Genomic DNA, 18,677 nt, shown 5'->3' on the forward strand with positions numbered 1-18,677 from the left:
TGACGGCATCAGGACACAAAATGTATTTTTATACAAATACGTATTTATTACACCTGCTTGCAAAAATGTTTAAAAGTTCAAACTTTATCTTCTGCTACGTGTCGCTTATCTGTATATGTACAAGTGCCCAATTATTGTCCAACATCGGGAATTCCGTTAATGCAGAATTCTTGTTTCGCAAACCCTTGACGTATGCATGTAATTGATAACTTGGACACGATATAAATTCTGGCCCGATGTTAAGTCTTACCTCATAAATTGACAAAGTTTCGTCTTGTACATAATTAAATTTTGGAAAATTTGAGACATCGAACTATACAAAATGGCATCTTACTTGACCGCTGCTCTATTGATTTTGGCCAGTATTGCGTTTGTTTCTGGACGACCATCCATAAGAGAGGAGCTCGTTACAGGGACCCCGTTCATCATTCGATCCGTACAGGGTGGATTGGTAAATTACATAATTCTCGATTAAAATTTTTGGACTATGATTTACCAATATACATATCAAAATTTTTATGGCATCCAGCTCCTCAAGTCCCTTGGTGGCGGTCAGCATTGTAAGGGGGCAGGCCACGTGGTAACATCGAATTATGTGGAGAATGCCGTTTCGGCCACGTGGATCTACCAAAGTCTGGGTAATAAATTTTAGCTAAAGTTAGGAAGGGAACGTTCATGTATTACGTCATTAAACACATAGATTTTTAGACCATCCACAAACCCCTTCCATATCCTACCCATATTAAGCTTACCACTGGTAAAATAGGCAACGTAAAACCATCCACCCACCTTTTCGAAGATGTATTATATGGACGGTCCCTTTTATTATTTTTATTATGTATTGAGCTCAAATTTGTATTTATAAATATGCAGGTCCATGGGCAACATTTTCCACAAGTGGGGGTGATTTTTACCTCAACGAGTTCACTTTCCATCCAGAAGGCCCCTTTTGCTACCCGGGAGGGCGATCGGTCACTTTGGTGTGGCACGAGGAGGGCACCGTTTCTTTCGAAAACCATGACGGAACTTGTTTAAACAATAATGGGTCAGTGCTCATAATACAGTCAGGAGCAAATCTTTACAGCCACCCTGGATTTCGTCATCAATTTTGATCGCGACATCAATAAATTACCAAATTGGCTATAATGTGTGTAAGATTATCCTACATGCTTGACAGGAGCCATTAAGTCGAAATACACCGCACACTACTTTTTCCATCCTAAATGCAAAAAATGGGTGGTGCAAAACTTTACAGCCACCTGGAAAATTAGGCTATTAAATACGTTTATCAATTTGTGACCGATTTCAACATTTAGATTTGATATCAAGAACTTCGTTACACTTCAATTCTTCGTGGTAACTCTACAGATTCTATTTAGCATGATGTCAGCACACTTTTTTCCACACTGTCGCCATACACCAAAAAATTACTTGTTTCAAGTGGTTCTCAGCGTCGGTTGAGCGTAACTTGTGTTTAGATTTTCTTAACACTACCTCGCAATGCTTTTGGATTGAATTTAGGTCTGCCGACGTTCTGAGACTGCCCCGTGGCTGGATTTTATTGTCATTGAAACGTTTTTTGGTCGTTCTGAGGAAAATAATATGGCGCTATATTGTTGCAAAACGAGTTTCCTTCGCCAAATCTGGCTTGGTTCGCCACAGTTTGATCTTGGCAAACTTAGTTACCACTTTCCGAGTCCATTGTACTGCGAGAAAGATTCACGTTCCTTGTAGAATATATTGCCGTGACAATCAAATCCTTGCATAAACCACGACTGGTCTATCCCATTGAAAACCGGTCGGCTCGCACCAAAATCGTGATAAAATGGAAGGAGTCCATCGAAGGCGTCCATTAAGATGTATTTCATATTTTCATAGAACACTGGGTGGACGAAACCGTACACCCATTAGCGCACGTCAGATCATTAGTTCGTCCATAGTGGTTAATGAGGGTTTGTCGCCTTACCTTCGTGATTTCAAGGGAAGGGGTTAGTTCAAAAATTTCTCCAGCAATCTACTTGTAGTGGGAGAGTTGAAATTTGCATTCGTCAGGCACTCTGGTTGATCGATGCAGTCAATTTTCAGATTCATCCACGTACTTCCAGCTTAGAACCCATCCATCCCCCACTGTTGTACCATAATCTTCACTAAATTCTAGAGGATTTCGGCTAAAGTAGCAATTCTGACCTATTTGTTACTAAATCTGGTGTTAGAGAGTGTCAGATGACTTCAGACCCCATATTCCATTAGCTTCATAATTAAATGGTCATAATTACCTTCTAATGTTGAAATAAATGCTAAGAAAAAAATAATTTATCCCAAAATGCATGCCGATCGGCTTAGAAACTTGTTCTAAACTAGTTAAAAATACAAACTCATCAAATTCCTTTCCAACCAAAAAACAAAGGGGAAATCTCCAATAGAATCTAGGTGGCTGTAAAGTTTTGCACCCCGTAATTTTTAAATTTAGTACGAAAAAAACAGTGTGCCGCGTATTTCGACTTTATGGCTTATGACAGTTATAAAGGATAGTGTTCTATGCATAATAGCCTAATTTGGTAATTTTTTGATGACGTGACCGGAATTGATAACGAAAATCAGGGTGGCTGTAAAGATTGCACCTGACTGTATTTTTGCAAAAATATTTAACAACATTTAAGTATGTAACTAATGAGTGATAATTAATTTGATAACAATTTGCAGAAATGGTGAACGGATCAGTTGGACCTCGTGTGATGGCTACTCTCCCAGTCAACGGTGGAACCTGGAGAAGACTTTGCAATAATATAGGGGATACATCAAAATTATAAATAATTTGTATTAGCTTTTTCGTTTATGATTTATTTCTGATCTTATCCAATTATCCTCCTTTATGTAGTAGCTCTCTCCATCCTTTTAATTTGTAAATTAATAAGCAAATAAACAAATGTATAAGCCATGAATAATAAAGATGCACGACCAAATGAAAACATTGTTTATTAAATGCGCATGCTTACAATTACATACTTGGGCATACACATAATAATGAAATCACGCCACTTTTATTGATATTGGAATATTGTATAAATAATTCTTTTTGCAAATAATAATCGGAATTTGTGTAAGGTTTCGACACTATGGATTTGATACCTAAAAGCTCTAATGAAGGAACTCTAATTACTTTTTCTTAGTGAGGCAAAATACTTAGCAACGAAAAAACACTAAGTATGCAGTTACTCACGTTAAAAAAAGTGACATTTTACGATAACTTAGCCATTTCTCAACCGATTTTGATGAAATTTTGCACCGGTCATTCTGACTCAATTCGAAAACGATTGGCTATTGGACTTAGCGATTGCTTGATTTTTACTCGACTTATTAACGAAAATGTACCCCTGGTAACACATTTTGATTTTTAACTAATTACTGGAGAATCAGGGGTAGTTTTCTGATGGCAAAATTTTAGATAAACTCACTCTGGATTTTTTAAGCCAAATATGACCAAAATCGGTTAAGAATTAACTGCGTAATGATTTTTCTTAGTGAGGCAAATTCCTAGCAACAAAAAATTCAGTAACTATGCATTCACCCCACGCCAACAAAGTGACTGCAGGATAACTCATGCAAAGATTTTCATCTTCAACTGATTTTGATTAAATTACACGTATCATCATTACGCAATGGTTATCGAACTCGCTTTTGTAGTTTTAAGTTTTACAGCCAAAAATGTGATCTTAGTAACGTATTTTCATTTATGGAATTGATTGATTTATAGAACAGCTAAGAAAGTTTTCAAATCACATCAATTATAGAGTATTTTTTCTGTAAATTTTAAGATAAGAAGAGTCAAAATCGGTTAAGAAACCGCTACAATATTCCATTTAGAAACTTGGTAGCCACGCAAAGCATTTATATAGCTGACAACAAATGCTATGCTAACGCTAAATTTGAGGAATTCGTGGTGTTTATTATGTAAATCACTCAATTACAAGTATTAAATAAACAAGGTCCTAAAAAAAGAGGAAATCTTAGTGAGGTGGTGCAGTTACAACTAATAAATAAAATTAGATTGCAGAATTTTTGCATCACCGCTCTCGGTGCCATTTTTACAATAAACTTTGCTTGTATATACGTGAATTCTTGATTTTACTGAGTAAATTGAGACTTCAAGAAGATGTTTTTGCTAGAAATTTTGCGAGAATTGGGCTAAATTTACTGAGATAAAATATAATTGATAAACTATTGTGAACTATATACGGATTTGTTTTAAAAAGTTCTAAAAAGCTAATCTATAATTTCCCTTATTAATTTGGATATTCTATTATTCTTACGAACAGACCAAATAAATATTTTAAATGATTATTGCTTCCAGAAAAAATTGTACCAAGAGCGGTGATGCAAAAATTCTGCAATCTAATTTTATTTATTAGTTGTGACTGCACCACCTCACTAAGATTTCCTCTTTTTTTAGGACCTTGTTTATAACACACAGTGGCTGCTCATGATCATATGTAATTTCTTATATGGGTTATATATCGTAATTAGCGGAAATTTACTTCATCCATGAAGCTCGTCATACTCAATACTTGGAAAATAATATGAACATAGTAGCTGCTAAATTGCATGGCGTTAACTCTCTTATCCTTAATTTGGGCGAGGCTTTAAGCGATAACGTGAATTAATTTTCCGGTCTGCCTTAACACTCTCCGAACAATTTATTTACATACTTATGCATGCATATGATGTGGAAATGTAGATTAATAAGTTAACAGTTAACGGAGTAATGTGGGAGTGAAGGAAACGAAGAAATGAATAAATAAGTATTTCATTATTTTTACGAGACATGAGACACTTTGTCATGATTGGTGCCACATGTGTATAGATTTACATAGTATACCCGTGCGTTTCTGAGACTTGGGATCCATTGGGGAATCTGAACAGTAGATGGATCCTTACGGATCCCTTATGATTACAGTATATTTCCAATAAGATGTGATGCATATATGCATTTCATGTAAAAAATCCAATTGGAAATTTTTATACAGGAAAATGACTGCTAGGTCCCCAATGGAATTGCTAACGTTAACGGGATCTGATTGGAACATACTTGCATTACAAAACTCAATATCCCATCTGAATTAATCATGTTGGATTTAGACGAAAAGGCATGAAATATATCAAGCATCCCCGATAAATACTGAGCGGCATATTTGGAATTCACTCCTCGTCATGCTTTTTTAGTTTCTCTTTGGTCAGCCTAAATTACTCGCTCTGGTAAATTTTCTATTCTTTTAAATATACCTGCGGTGACATGTCGTATGTTGGGAGGACGAAAGCTATTTTGAATTCGGAACAACGTTCGAAGATGTATCGACCCTATCCGATTTAAAACATTAAAGGGTGAGCTTGATATTCATCATATTATTGATCTATATGGTTAAAAAAAACATGAAAAAACCTAAAAGAAAATGTACTGTTTTTTATAGATTACACAACGGAAATTTTCGACCTGAAGCCAAATACTGTTGAGTGGTTAACTTTTGAAAAGAAGCTTCACAATATTCCTGGGGATGCCAGAAAGAAGATGAATCGTCTCACAGGTCTGGCTGGAAATTCTACGATCATGTCGCCGGAATTCAGTTGTTCGAATTCCGATGATTCAGAAACGAGAGTTGAGGAGTATCTCAACTTGGTAGGGGAGAATTAAGAATAGTATAAAATTTATTAATTGGATTCTTGTATAAATAAATACATTGAATTTTTAATAGTCGGTATTTTGTTTTTGTTCTGGGATTTATTTTAAGATATCCAAAGGGAATTTTGATGGTTTTCATATATTATATTATCATACTGGATACTGTTCACCGATATCATATATGCCGAAGTGGAATTTTTCTGCCGAAATTTCGAATGGGAATCAATGGGTTCGTATTTGAGAAAAGTGATGGGGAATCCTTCCCATTTTCCCAACACTGTTTCCCATTGGGATCTCCCTAATGGAAACAGTGGGAATGAACTGCACGGGTATAGTTCATACATACATGTCCATCCATACATTTTCAAGAACTAAACTTGATTCATACATTCATTCTTAAGTTCATTCGAAATCAATTACTCGTTTCGCAAAAAAATGCGTTGAGAATAGGGTGTTGATGCTAACCGGAAATTTCATGTATTTCGTATTATCGCTCATGTTAAATTAATCGGTATTATTATATGTATACATTACAACAGACTCACAATATTGTGATATTGACCTTAATGATGTTTCCAGCAGGGATATTTTTATCAAATTCTTGCTAACTCCACCGCAGATGCTTTTTCATTTTTTAGCGAATTTTGGTTTTAAAATGTTTGAAAATATTTGCAATAAATCCAGGCCAATCATGGAAGGTACCTATTACGGCTAAAATTAAAAATGTGTATGCAAAAAATATATGCAAATAAGTATGATTCTATTTTTCAGTCATATTTATAATGATCATGAACCATTCAAGTTATGTAGTGCGTAGTTCGCAAAATTGCTTCGAAAGATGCAGTTCACAGTAATACGGGTACTTATCACCTCGTAAAAACGAGTTGCAGCTCTTCATTCGTATTTCATAGAAATGAATTAGTGATAATTTTATCTACACAGAGCACATCAATGGTTAACATTGATGTACTTAGTCATGGATAATCCGCACTGGTAATCGTTTCGTAGAACTGAGGGCATCATTTCAATGTAATGTGTAAATACATATCGTGTTGTGTTGTGTCTGAACATTAAAATACATTAATATGTAAATACAAAATAGTGTAATTCACAAACATATTTATTTATGTAGTTCATGAATGAAATTTATTACGGGGTATTCTCATTTTATCATTTACATATTTATTACCAGACGAGAAATTTATTGCCGTTTTGAATTTCTATTTCCTAGTAAAGACCGGATGACAATAATTTCATGTGATTCAGATTCATGTAAATGTTTATAGTGCAAATATATACACTTAACGAGCTTATGAGTACCTGGTTTTTCGAGGAATTGCATGAATTACATGATCAAGTTGTACATACCTGAACCACTTATTTTTTGTCACGTCTGCAAAAAATTGAGACACGTTTAGACTTGAACTCATTCAGATTTTTTGTGCATGAATGCCCATTGAACTTGACAGATTCTCATGAAAACCCATCTCCAACTTTGCACCAGCCCCCAGACAAGAATTTATACAACTTGATGATCAAGTAATTTGCATACGAAAGCTTTGTTTACTACCAATTTTTAACACCAACTCGATAACATCTTTAGGAAATGCGTCATGAGAAGTATCAAAGTTTGTAATTTCGTGTTAAAAACCACTTAGCTGCTAAATTTTATCGCCGGAGAGCTAAGTAATATTTACATAAGTGGATACATATTTTATGTAATAGAATTTAGCTTACGCAGAATTAAATTGTGATAAATACTCAGTAATTCCTTCATAACTGATTGCATAATCCCTGGTTTTTACCGATTCTGTCATTGATTAAAATTGGGAATAATTATTCACTACCAGAGTTCAAACTGTACAAGTTCATAAGTTCTCATATGTTAGAAACGTGGTAAAAAGATAAGTAATTGATACAATAGCTCTTCATCAATGGGATTTCATTGAGGTCAGATTTATCGATATTTACATAAATACATACTTATGTACACTGTAAAGTATCCGGTAGAGTCACACATTTACATATGTACATATGTACCCCATAATTGTATTGATTTGGATATATGAAATTCCCTACCAGATTGGTAATAATTTAATTCGGAGTGGTAAATATGTAAATAGTTCTCATTACCACTACATTACTACGCCGTAACGATCGATATTACCGATGCCGGTAGAGTCATGTACATATTTACTTCGGCCATTAATGATTCAATACCAATTGCCTAAGAGTATGCATGCATCATTGCTCTCGAGTTCTGTTGAAACACGTTTTCACATAATTCACCTCCAGTAGATTACTGCGTATAAAAAACATCATGGGGTTTAATGTGACATGACGTAGTGGTGTATGTAAATACGTGTGTACAAGCTCATAAATGAAATGTGCTTACTAATGCACATGCTCATCATGACTTTGATATCGAGTCATGCACCCGTTCACTATAAATATAAAAGTTTTCGTCTTTCAATTAACTCATTCTGCAAATAGCAAGTGACTCACGCAGAGTGTCCAAAAAGCTACTACATTTTGCACTTACTTAATTTCAAATATATATCGTTTACAATGGGGAATACAGGTACAAATATGTACATTTTTTATACAATAATTTAAAAATTACATATCTGGTACATTGACGCAATTCACCGGTAACTTTGTGAAATCTGTAAATTTGCAAAATGGTACAACATTTTTCAAATATTTCCAAGAGAAATTAGCTTGAAAATTTCTGTTAGTTTAGTCAAGAGCGTTTTTATAATTTGTAAAATTATTTCACAAAATTAACAGATTTTATGTGTAAAGTTACCAAGGACTGCGTGAACTGTGTCATCATTATTTCTTATTACTAAATTTTCCTGTACGTTAATATTTTCAGAAATGTCTCGGAACTTAATCAGCAATTTCTACCTGCCACAATCTTCCTCCAGTAGTGAGGAACCGGAAATGGGTGAAGTAATGAACACGCTGCGAATCTTGTCTCACCATTCCGTCAGTAGGATGAAACCTGGTGTTCGCGTTGTTGGGCAGGAATCTCATGCAAAATGTCCAAATTGTAATGGGGCTGTACTTGTGAAACAAAGACCTAGAAGTCGGGACGATATTCTTAGACATTTAGGACAATTGGTATGCAAATTTATTTTTTAACTGCAAGATAATGGAAATTCGAAATCTGAAAATATTCTGTATTTTGTAAAATTGTTTTTATTTATGTACAGGAAACCACATTGCAAGCACGTGGGGAACAGTTACCCCCCTGGGTGCAAGCCTACAAGGGCGGAGATTCTGTAAAAGCCGCAAAATTGCTGCACCTTAGCTATGTCGCTAATAGGAAAAATATTTCTGGCATGAAACGTGGAATTGGACAGGAAGTGACCTCCACCACGGGACAAGACAATGATGTACGAAATCTGTTAGGAAATGATGATCAAGATAATGCAAGCTTAACTAAGAGGATACGACTAGTATCTTAGGAAAGTATTTAAATACGAGATTAACCCTTTAACGTGTATGATTAACGACAAGAAAATGCATTAAATCGGGGACACTATAAGTATGCTGTGGTCATGGCGCGGGAGGAGAAATTCAGGAGTTTTTAATAAAACTCGAAAAACTGAAAAATCAAAAATTTAACATTGAGTTGTATAGGGAAATATCAAAATTTTTGGGAAGAAAATCTTCAAATTTAGCATTGTGTTGGCATAGGAGAAATCCCTCAAAATTGCAACAAATTTTTGGTCGCGGAGAGAAAATGGTGAAAATCAATGACCTCCTAGAAACGACAATTGTCGTCCTTCCGCGCCATGACCACGAGTTTTCAGGACGACTTTTGTCGTACTCCCGAATTAAACCATTTCTTATAAAACGACTATTGTCGTCGCTACAGTTTAAAGGGTTAAAGATGGAAGATAATTATTCACTTGTCATCACAATTATGTAAATGCGTAATTTATTTTTGTACTGTGCAAATTAATTTGATCAACCATTCTTTAACTAAGGTCTGAATGTAATTTATTTTTCCGAAATGATACGGAATACATACATACATAGTCGGAATATGTGGTTTTATTGGATATAAAATTAAATTTATAGCAATTATGGATAAATTCATTTAGAATTTACAACATAGGTAATTATGTACATACATATTCTCCAAACTCATAAAATTGAGAAACAGGCAGGTTTGGAGGATGGTTTATCGGCATTTTTCAAAGAGGTGAGGTGCGAATTGTTGTTAGAAGTATAACGATGCATCGATCACTATTTTTATCAGTTATATGTACTGTAAAATGCCGGCTCATATTATTTACATTTTACTTTTCAATCTTCTTCCTACTCTTTTTTTCATTGACAAAATTACCACGTTTCACTTCAATCTTGAAGTATGGACCGAAAATATTAACTCTACCAAAAATCCAACTCCACATCCCACCATGCATGATATCCACACAACAAAAATCGTTTGGATTTTCGAATTGAAATCGATCTTATCCCGTGCCTCGACAACCGGATAGCTCCAATTAGCATAGAACGGAAACAATTTATCCGGCCTCTTCCTACCGAACCAATCCATCCAATACTGCAAGATACCCGATCTTAACAATACTTTTAACCTTTCCCACACAAAATCATTCCGTACCACGTGACCCACATCATCGTCAGAGAATCCTTTCACCGTTTCCAAAAACCCGTCCGACCCTTTCAAATAGACGCGCTGGTCCGCATTGTCGTTCAAATATGGTAGCAAAGTTTCGATATGCTCAACCTTATCAAGATAAGCCACTTTATCGCTACATGATGCCAAACTTTGTACAAAATCTTGCGGTTTGCTGTAGCGAACGGACCTCCAAACTGGGGCAAATTGATACGACATCTTCTTAACTCCATCGTTTTCTTCAGGATCGGGAATATCACACCATTCTTTCGAACACGTGGTCCTATTCAGCACGTGAAACTGGTCTCTGTCCATATGCCAATAGTAGTACGGGTCACACCCGATCAGATACCCGGAAATGCTTTTATACCCGAGTAACTCCTTAACGGTTCCAGAATACCCCGAATAATCCAGGAGACCATAAGCAAACCCAAAATCTGTAATTGAGGTCGGTTCCGCGCTAATATTTCGGTTACTCGCTTGAGAAATGTATTCCGTTTGGAGGAGAAATTTAAAACCGTGTAGATCATAAACGTTTCTCCAAGACGGTATCCTCCCATATGGAAGGGTTATATCTGAGGTGAAAAACGTTTTATAATACGCGGTCAAAACGATGGAGGAAAGAACCCAGGTGAACATGAGACTTCTAAGAAGTAATGATTTCTTCCTTGCTAGCGGAAGTCCTAGTAAAGATATCTCGAGCGGAATGGCAATCATGGTGACTAAATTGTCTACGATTACCCAGAATAAGTTCTGAGCGGGTAAAACGTTCATTGATAAGACAATTGATAAGGAAATAATTCCTAGCCCGATTCCGATCCACACTTCCGAGCTAAACGGACTGAGAAACATTTTACTACTTTTTTCCCGCGAGACTCCATAGCACGAGAGGAAACTTAAGGATTCTTTACTAACCGGAAGAAATTCCTGGATTTGTGCTTTTTCGGAAAATGATGTAGCTTGAAGTCCATAAAATACGTAGAGTTTATTCGTTTCGTAGTCGGAGGGAAACGTTTGGTTGAGAAGGACATCCTTAAACATTAAAAAGCCTAAAAAGTCGTCAAGTGAGGTTGATATGTTTGCAACTCTTAAATCTGGCGCTATGTTAGTAGTGTCGTGAACTATTCCTGCTCTATGTGGGGTGGGATGATACGTTTGATTCTGATCTGTCCTAACGATCCAGGTGTGGTGACGCCAAAAGTACTTGTTCAATTGGGACGTCGTTTCGGCAAATAGGTCAAGTAAGTTGTAGCACGTGATGGAATCAGCAGACAGAGCGGGGCAGTTTAAATTTATCCACTTTGCGAGATTATAGCCTGGAGGGTTGACAAGGTTGTGGTATCGATTGTAGTAAAAAATCGATGCTTCTTCAACGTCAGTGGAATCCACGATGATAAATTCCATGAATCGATTGAACAATATGGCCGTTTCCAAGTAATTTAATGATTTATTGAAGTCTAAAAATATATTCGTGAGATTGCGGGACTTTTGAATTGTTAAAATCGTCACAAACCAGACCAAATATTGAGGAAAAGAACGCACTTTAGGAAAAACAACGTTCCCATGGATACTGTTTAACACATCCAAAACACCTAGCTCGCTTAGGAAATTGGTTAAAACGAATACATTACAGAATTTTGAATTCGTCCGGCGTCTCCCAAACATAATACGTTTCAGCGGAAAATATACTCCGCCCGAGACTGTAGCGTTAAGTCGATTTTTGTGAAAAATTAGGATGGGATGTTGCACCATAAAGTTGTCAAGTAAAAAAATCGGGGTAAAATTGGATAGCCGAAGGACCGTTGTGCAATGCGAAAATGTTTTCAAAATATATTTGAAGTTTTCTTGAATACTGTATTGATATTTGTTTAAATCACGAGCGTCGTTTTGTGCAATGAGGGTATAAAAATTTGTTAAAAGCATCGTTACAACAAAAAGCCAGCTCATTTTGTAAGTGGGATGTAATTCACATAGAGTGAGCTGGCCAAAAACACGTGTCTAATCCTAAATATGTACATACGCCCGGAATACACCGAATAATATGTAATGCGGAGATAAAGTAGTTACTTGCAAGATTCGACAAGTCGATGGATACATACGTGGAGGCGGTTTGAACGCTAAAAGTACTTTAGCACATACTTATCACACAAGTTTTAAAAGGACTTTTACCATAAAGCCCCTTTTTCTAATTTTTCTAATATTTACTTACTTCGTAGGGTAGTTCATACATAGTTCACAGAAAAACGATAGCATTTTACACTTAAAGCCTAATACTCAGGACGGATTTTTTCCACCCTTAAAGTGAAAACCAAATTCCTTGTGAAATTCCTAGTTTGGCTGGGGCCGGACAGTTTTGGCAACATTTCAGCTTGTATTTGAAAAAGTGCCATAAATACAAAAGTAAACAAAATCAAATTTTTGAATCGGTCACAGCTCTGGAGAAGGAAACTTTATAATCTGAATGAAATTTGATTTTGCCCGGACCTAGCAACCTCCCTTTACGCCAAAATTTGAACCGCGTACTTCGTGGCTGACGGAGTCGATTTTTTGCTTTAAAAAGATAATCCCTCGAATGCCCAATTGCAACGAATCGAAAAGTATTATGCCTTTTGCAAAACAAGATATTCTAACATAAACTCCTATGCGAAAAAGCTGGAAGAATTCAATCGTTAGTGGCGAAAAATCAGCCAGGACATTTCGCAAGCGGGTGGAAAATCAATATTTTGAGGGTTGTTGCCGAAAGTCTGAGTAGTGGCAAAGAAGGGGCTGATGCAAATTCTCCACAACAAAATCTGACGGCTATGGTTCCTACTTACATACACTACCCCAAAGGTTTTATAAAAATATTATAAACACGTCGCTGTCATAGATCACTGTCTAACTTTCTCTGGGACAGGGGTATACTTGCCTGCAGGCAAATTTTTGCTGGTGGTTGAAAAAATCTCCCTGGGGCCATAATGCTAATGTCTCTTTCACATCCGATTTTCTTATTGATTATTTCAACAGCAAGACATTACGCTTGAAAGAAGCTTAAGTAACATTTTGTAATTCATTTGAAGAAAAACATCCATTTGGTATACACTTTGTAGGGAAATTCAAGTAATTCAAGTAAAGGAGTAATTTAATATTTAGAAAACAAAAAACCTCCCATTTCGCCCGAAACATTCGTCCTGAGTACTAACGAGGGAACCTCTTATAGTGCCCGGAGCTCCCAGCATATCCACTATTAGACGCAGCTTTTAATACTAGTCCTATGATGTGACAAAATTTCCGTGTCAAAATGACATTTGGTCAAACGGTGACGATTTAAGTGACGCGCCGAGCGGTCATTTTCGCCATGCTTTTAGAAGCGCAGGTACCGTTTCACCACCCGCTCATTCTGCATCCAGCTGCTCATTCATCTCACTGCAATCTCAACCCATTTACTCACCGAGCACACTGGTACTTAATTAAACTATATTTACAATATCATTATAATTTACTATTTATAGCTTATCAATATTATTTTTTCCGTTCGAATTTAAAAGTTACAAAATGTTCACCCCCCCCTTTTTGAAGAACAAATCTCTCTATTTGTTTAAATTAAGAAGTTGTATTTTTTCCGCATGGTTTTTAAGCTCCAATATTTGAAAGGAAAAACAATATTGAAAAGTTTTAAATAGTAAATAAATTGTAATGATATTGTACATATACATAGTTAAATTAGGTGCCAGTCTCATCGGTGAGTAAATGGGTTGAGATTGCAGTGAGATGAATGAGAAGCGGGTGGTGAAACGGTACCTGAGCTTCTAAAAGCATGGCGAAATGACCGCTCGGCGCGTCACTAAAATCGTCACCGTTTGACCAAATGTCATTTTGACACGGAAATTTTGTCACGTCATTGGGCTGGTATTAAAAACTGCCTCTAATGTATATAGTGGATATGCTGGGAGCTCCGGGCACTATAAGAGGTTCCCTCGTAAGCTTGATTGGAAAACAGAACGTACTTAGGCGTGGTCAATTCTTGGAACGAGTAAATATCTGTGTATTGTATTGAGTCGATACTTTCGGCAAGCTTTCCGTTATCAACCATCATCGTTCAACCGGAACTAATTTGATATAATACAGGTTATTTAAATTTTATATAAATCATCAGCATAAATAAGTATCTATTTATATGTGTGCAAATACATATGTACGTGTACACGTACAATTTCCGACGCGTTCAATAATTGCTTAAATTAAGGTTATGCTTTTAAGTTTGTTTGGGGATAATCTTCAGCTTTGTTACATATGTATTATCTGTTGAAGTTCATAGCAGTAATAATTCTAAAATTTAGGTGTGACTCAACGCAACCGAACGAAATCAATTTACCTAGGTACTTATAACGGCCTGGTTATAAATTTGTTATCACGCTAGTAATAGCTGAAGCCATCCATCATTTCAAATTGGATTTGTTACATACAAGATTACTTCAATTGTATGGTGTGAGTTAATTAAATGATTTATAAACCTAATATTTCATAAGCTCGAAATAAATGCACCATGAATTATCTGTAAAACCGGGGAGCCAATAAACAGTATTTCAAATTTATTCACTAATAAACAATTTCGTACATAAAATATTTAATAGTTCTGTAAGTGGATTTCAATGTCGGCAAAATGTACGTACTTAATTAAATTAATCTTAAGTTAAGTAGCACTCTGCTCCAGAAGTATGCACCTATTTTATGCATATGTATAAGCAGTGTTCGCATAAATGATTACTGACGGACTTATGTACACACACACTGTAAATAATTTAGAGACAAATCGTCACCCGACGGAGGTACTATACTGCTCTATTTTTTGGTAACGATTTAGGAGACGTTTTATCACCAGAAGGAGACAAGCCAAAAACTCGTGTATCAAACACACGTGACGTCGTAATTAAAAAAATTGAACATTTTTATCTGACAAAATAAGACTTTTTTTTACATGACAGTATTTTTTTTAATGACGACGTTGCGTGTGCTTGGTGCATGAGTTTTTGACTTTTCTCCCCCTGGTGACAAAACGTCTCCTAAATCGTTACCCAAAAATAGAGCAGTAAAGTACCTCCGTCGGGTCACGATTTGTCTCCAAAGTATTTAGAGTGTATATACATACATATAATTATGTAGGTTCCGTAATACTTAATAATACTTTTTACTTATCCCACCCCACAGCGATATTTGTGATATCGCTCATTAAGAAATTATTTACCTAATAATTAATTTACTTGGGTTTGACAAGATTGGCGAAAACCATGAAATGGGTTAAATTTAAATTGAATAAATTGTTAGTTGACGGTAGTTGTTGTTGGTAGGCAAAATTTAATTCGTTCCTATAACTTACAGGCTGTGAGTTGCTAAATATTTGGAATATTGATAATTTAAACATGTACGTATGTAACTGTACATAGTCTTGCGTTTGCTGTAAAACTTTTAATTACAAATAAATAAATTCATGTGCTAAACAATTAAATTACACTAGCAGTACCATACATAATCCGACATTTTCATTGAACGAAGCTGTCTTAAATTTAGAGCTTGTTACACTTAGGAGGGGAGGTTGTGTACTATCAACTCCCGGATCTTGATGCCCTATGGATATGTTGTAGTGCCCCATGAATGTACAACAACCCTGAAGTGGTTTGATTCCATGGCCACATTTGCGCCCGCCACACCCACTCAAAGGTGCCCAAAAATCGCTTTCACTCCAGCTTTCACTCATTCAAAACCACGCCAAAAATCCAATCTTACTCCGTTTTTGAAATTTCTTTCACCATTATACTCCCAGATAGTTGTTCTCTTATATTCAACATCAAACTCAACTTTTCTGATGATTATTTCGCAGCCATAATTTACTTTGTTGATTACTACAATATTGTTCATTCAGAATTTTAAATTTTAAAAATACTAAAAATTTCAAAAAGTTGAGTTTGATGTTGGATATATGTAAGAGAACAACTATCTGGGAGTATAATGGTGAAAGAAATCGGAGTAAGATTGGATTTTTGGCGTGGTTTTGAATGAGTGAAAGCTGGAGTGAAAGCGATTTTTGGGCACCTTTGAGTGGGTGTGGCGGGCGCAAATGTGGCCATGGAATCAAACCACTTCAGGGTTGTTGTACATTCATGGGGCACTACAACATATCCAAAGGGCATCAAGATCCGGGAGCTGATAGTACACAACCTCCCCTCCTTAGATATTTGTGCCAATATTTAGAGAGGACTTTCAAATTCTAAATTTTCGATAATTGATATAAAAATGAGTAAGATTGTTGTTTTACAAGATAAAGTAAAGCGACAATTACAACTTGGTAACGATTTCTACTGTGTGCCTACTACTTGGGATAATAATTTGCAAAAATTCGTACAAATTCCGACAAATAAATGGCGAAAAGTTTTAGTCTTCACGGTCATAGAATTTTTTGTAATGGCTACTCGAGTATTGTCGATTGTAATAAATTCGATACCTGCTAGTGAAAATCTTATCGGTATTTCTACAACAACACTCGACTGGCTTTCTTCTTCGAGCCGAAGCATCGCGGGATTTCGTGCAAGTGCAATTTATGAATTATATATTTTCAAAGATAGGTAAGCTTAAAAGTATTTTTTTAAGTTTTATAATTTTTGTGCAATATGAAGGGGAATTTCAAACAAGTCATGTTAAGTAGTCGATTAAATTAATATGCATATTAAATAAACTAAACTAAATAAACCCACTAATACCAAATTGAGCGCGAGTATACTCTTCAAGAGGGTAACATTATTTTTAAGAGTGTGCATTTGCAGTTCTAAATAATTTGACCTTTTCCATTTTCTTACCACGTGTAACTTCCTGTCCACAGATAACCAATACGGCAAAAAGGAGAATGCCTACCTCACCATCTTGGCTCTGTTCTTCGATGCAGGTCAACTCGCCCACTTCTGCTTACCTACAATTCTGTCCGCCTTGGTCACGCTTGCCCCATGCCAGCCCGGTTTTCCAAGGTCTATTCTCTGTTCCACAATTAAAGGATGCTACACGACGCTATCATTCGATCTTGCCTTTGCTTCATTGGAGTTTATCGTAACCATGCAAGCCTCCGTGGGTTGCGCGTATTACATGCAGACGGTTCTCCTTACGGGGGTTGCATTCCTTTGGGTTGAATGCAGAACGTTTATCTGGAACTGTGCGAAAGGATCAGCCGAACAAATTGTTTACAGGAAGCTACAAGTACTGGAAAGGGTATTGAACGTTTGCACAAGGAAAGGCGTCTTCCTCAAGGGTGCACTCTTAGTGCCTACGCTTCAAATAATCTTGGCCGTTATTACAATTGTGGCGTACCACAAGGGCCAAAACCTAATGCTGGTCTTATTCTTGGCTTTGCTTTACATCGTCATGCTTAGCTTCACACTTTTCTTGTTCTCAGCGGCAGCACAAGTCTACGGAATAACTGAGCAGTGGATAAAAAGATGCAAATTTGGACGGAGGAAAGGCTGGGAGAGAAAATTTCAAAAGTCCCTGACCCCACTGAGGTTACAGTTTGGGAATAACTTTGTCGAGATGTTGACCCCTTTAGTGGTAGAACAGTTCTGTATGGGGCAAACGATATCGATTCTTATGATGGCAAAGTAAACCTTGCGGTTGTTGTAATGCTGTAAATTTTGCACATTTATTGCACCGAATGTTGTTTCTACATGGTTGGTAGCTCAAACGAAGATGACAAAAAAATAAACTGGGTGGGGCATGGCTTGCATGCTAGTTTGGGAGTAAAGAATTTTACATGTTGGTAACAAATTAATAGCGTGATGATAAATACGAACAATTAGAACAGTAATATTTACATACCTGTTGATAGAATCATTTACAGTAACACGGCCAAGATCACACAAACCTTTTCCTGCGTCTTCTTGCTTAATAAACGCCAAACATTTTTTGCTGCACCAGCTGGGACGTAATTTATCCATGTTCATCAAATGCAATTAATTTACATGAAAAGGGTGAACTTTCAAAGGAGATAGAATTACATAATTTATCTGGATATGTATGTCCTTACATCGATTAATATTTGTATAACAGGTGTGTATATGTTGTTAGGGCACAATCATATTTAAATAGCATTTGCATTTCAGGTTAAGAAAAACTTTACAGAACCCTACATACATATTAGCTTAAAGTGAACAATGCACAGGTTTATTCACAACGCACATCAGTTCGTGGATAGATATGTATGTAAATTTATATACTTATTTAAATATAGAATTCTATTCGTATTCTATATTCATTTAGATATGTATGTATGTAATCCGCCTTTATGGGGCATCTGTTCAATTATTTAAATTTATTAAGTTCTTACTGAAA

At 36.0% G+C, this 18,677-nt stretch overlaps 2 protein-coding genes and 1 long non-coding RNA gene across 3 annotated transcripts; all 3 read left to right on the forward strand.

The window, feature by feature from the left end:
- The first annotated feature begins 230 nt into the window (after positions 1-230).
- LOC110857780 lies at positions 231-2,967 on the forward strand. Its single transcript, XM_022106393.2, has 4 exons — positions 231-451; positions 530-638; positions 874-1,045; positions 2,704-2,967. Exons 1-4 carry the CDS (start codon positions 323-325, stop codon positions 2,783-2,785), a joined length of 492 nt encoding a protein of 163 aa, XP_021962085.1. The 5' UTR covers positions 231-322; the 3' UTR covers positions 2,786-2,967.
- Positions 2,968-5,292: 2,325 nt separating this feature from the next.
- Positions 5,293-5,750, forward strand: LOC118438277. Its single transcript, XR_004836684.1, has 2 exons — positions 5,293-5,379; positions 5,466-5,750. It is a non-coding gene; the product is annotated as an uncharacterized LOC118438277 (long non-coding RNA).
- Positions 5,751-8,119: 2,369 nt separating this feature from the next.
- LOC110857733 lies at positions 8,120-9,227 on the forward strand. The gene is made up of 3 exons (XM_022106345.2): positions 8,120-8,255; positions 8,553-8,800; positions 8,893-9,227. Exons 1-3 carry the CDS (start codon positions 8,243-8,245, stop codon positions 9,145-9,147), a joined length of 516 nt encoding a protein of 171 aa, XP_021962037.1. The 5' UTR covers positions 8,120-8,242; the 3' UTR covers positions 9,148-9,227.
- The last annotated feature ends 9,450 nt before the right edge of the window (positions 9,228-18,677 follow it).

The sequence above is a fragment of the Folsomia candida genome, unplaced genomic scaffold (assembly GCF_002217175.1).
Source record: "Folsomia candida strain VU population unplaced genomic scaffold, ASM221717v1 Fcan01_Sc019, whole genome shotgun sequence".
Classification (NCBI taxonomy): Eukaryota; Metazoa; Arthropoda; class Collembola; order Entomobryomorpha; family Isotomidae; genus Folsomia; species Folsomia candida.

Bases quoted from the DNA above. Each gene is read 5' to 3' on its own strand.
- LOC110857780 (XM_022106393.2), top strand. From the start codon at position 323: ATGGCATCTTACTTGACCGCTGCTCTATTGATTTTGGCCAGTATTGCG. The intron at 452-529 runs GTAAATTACATA...TATGGCATCCAG, and splicing joins GATCCGTACAGGGTGGATTG to CTCCTCAAGTCCCTTGGTGG. The intron at 639-873 runs GTAATAAATTTT...ATAAATATGCAG, and splicing joins GTGGATCTACCAAAGTCTGG to GTCCATGGGCAACATTTTCC.
- LOC110857733 (XM_022106345.2), top strand. The intron at 8,801-8,892 runs GTATGCAAATTT...ATTTATGTACAG, and splicing joins TTAGACATTTAGGACAATTG to GAAACCACATTGCAAGCACG.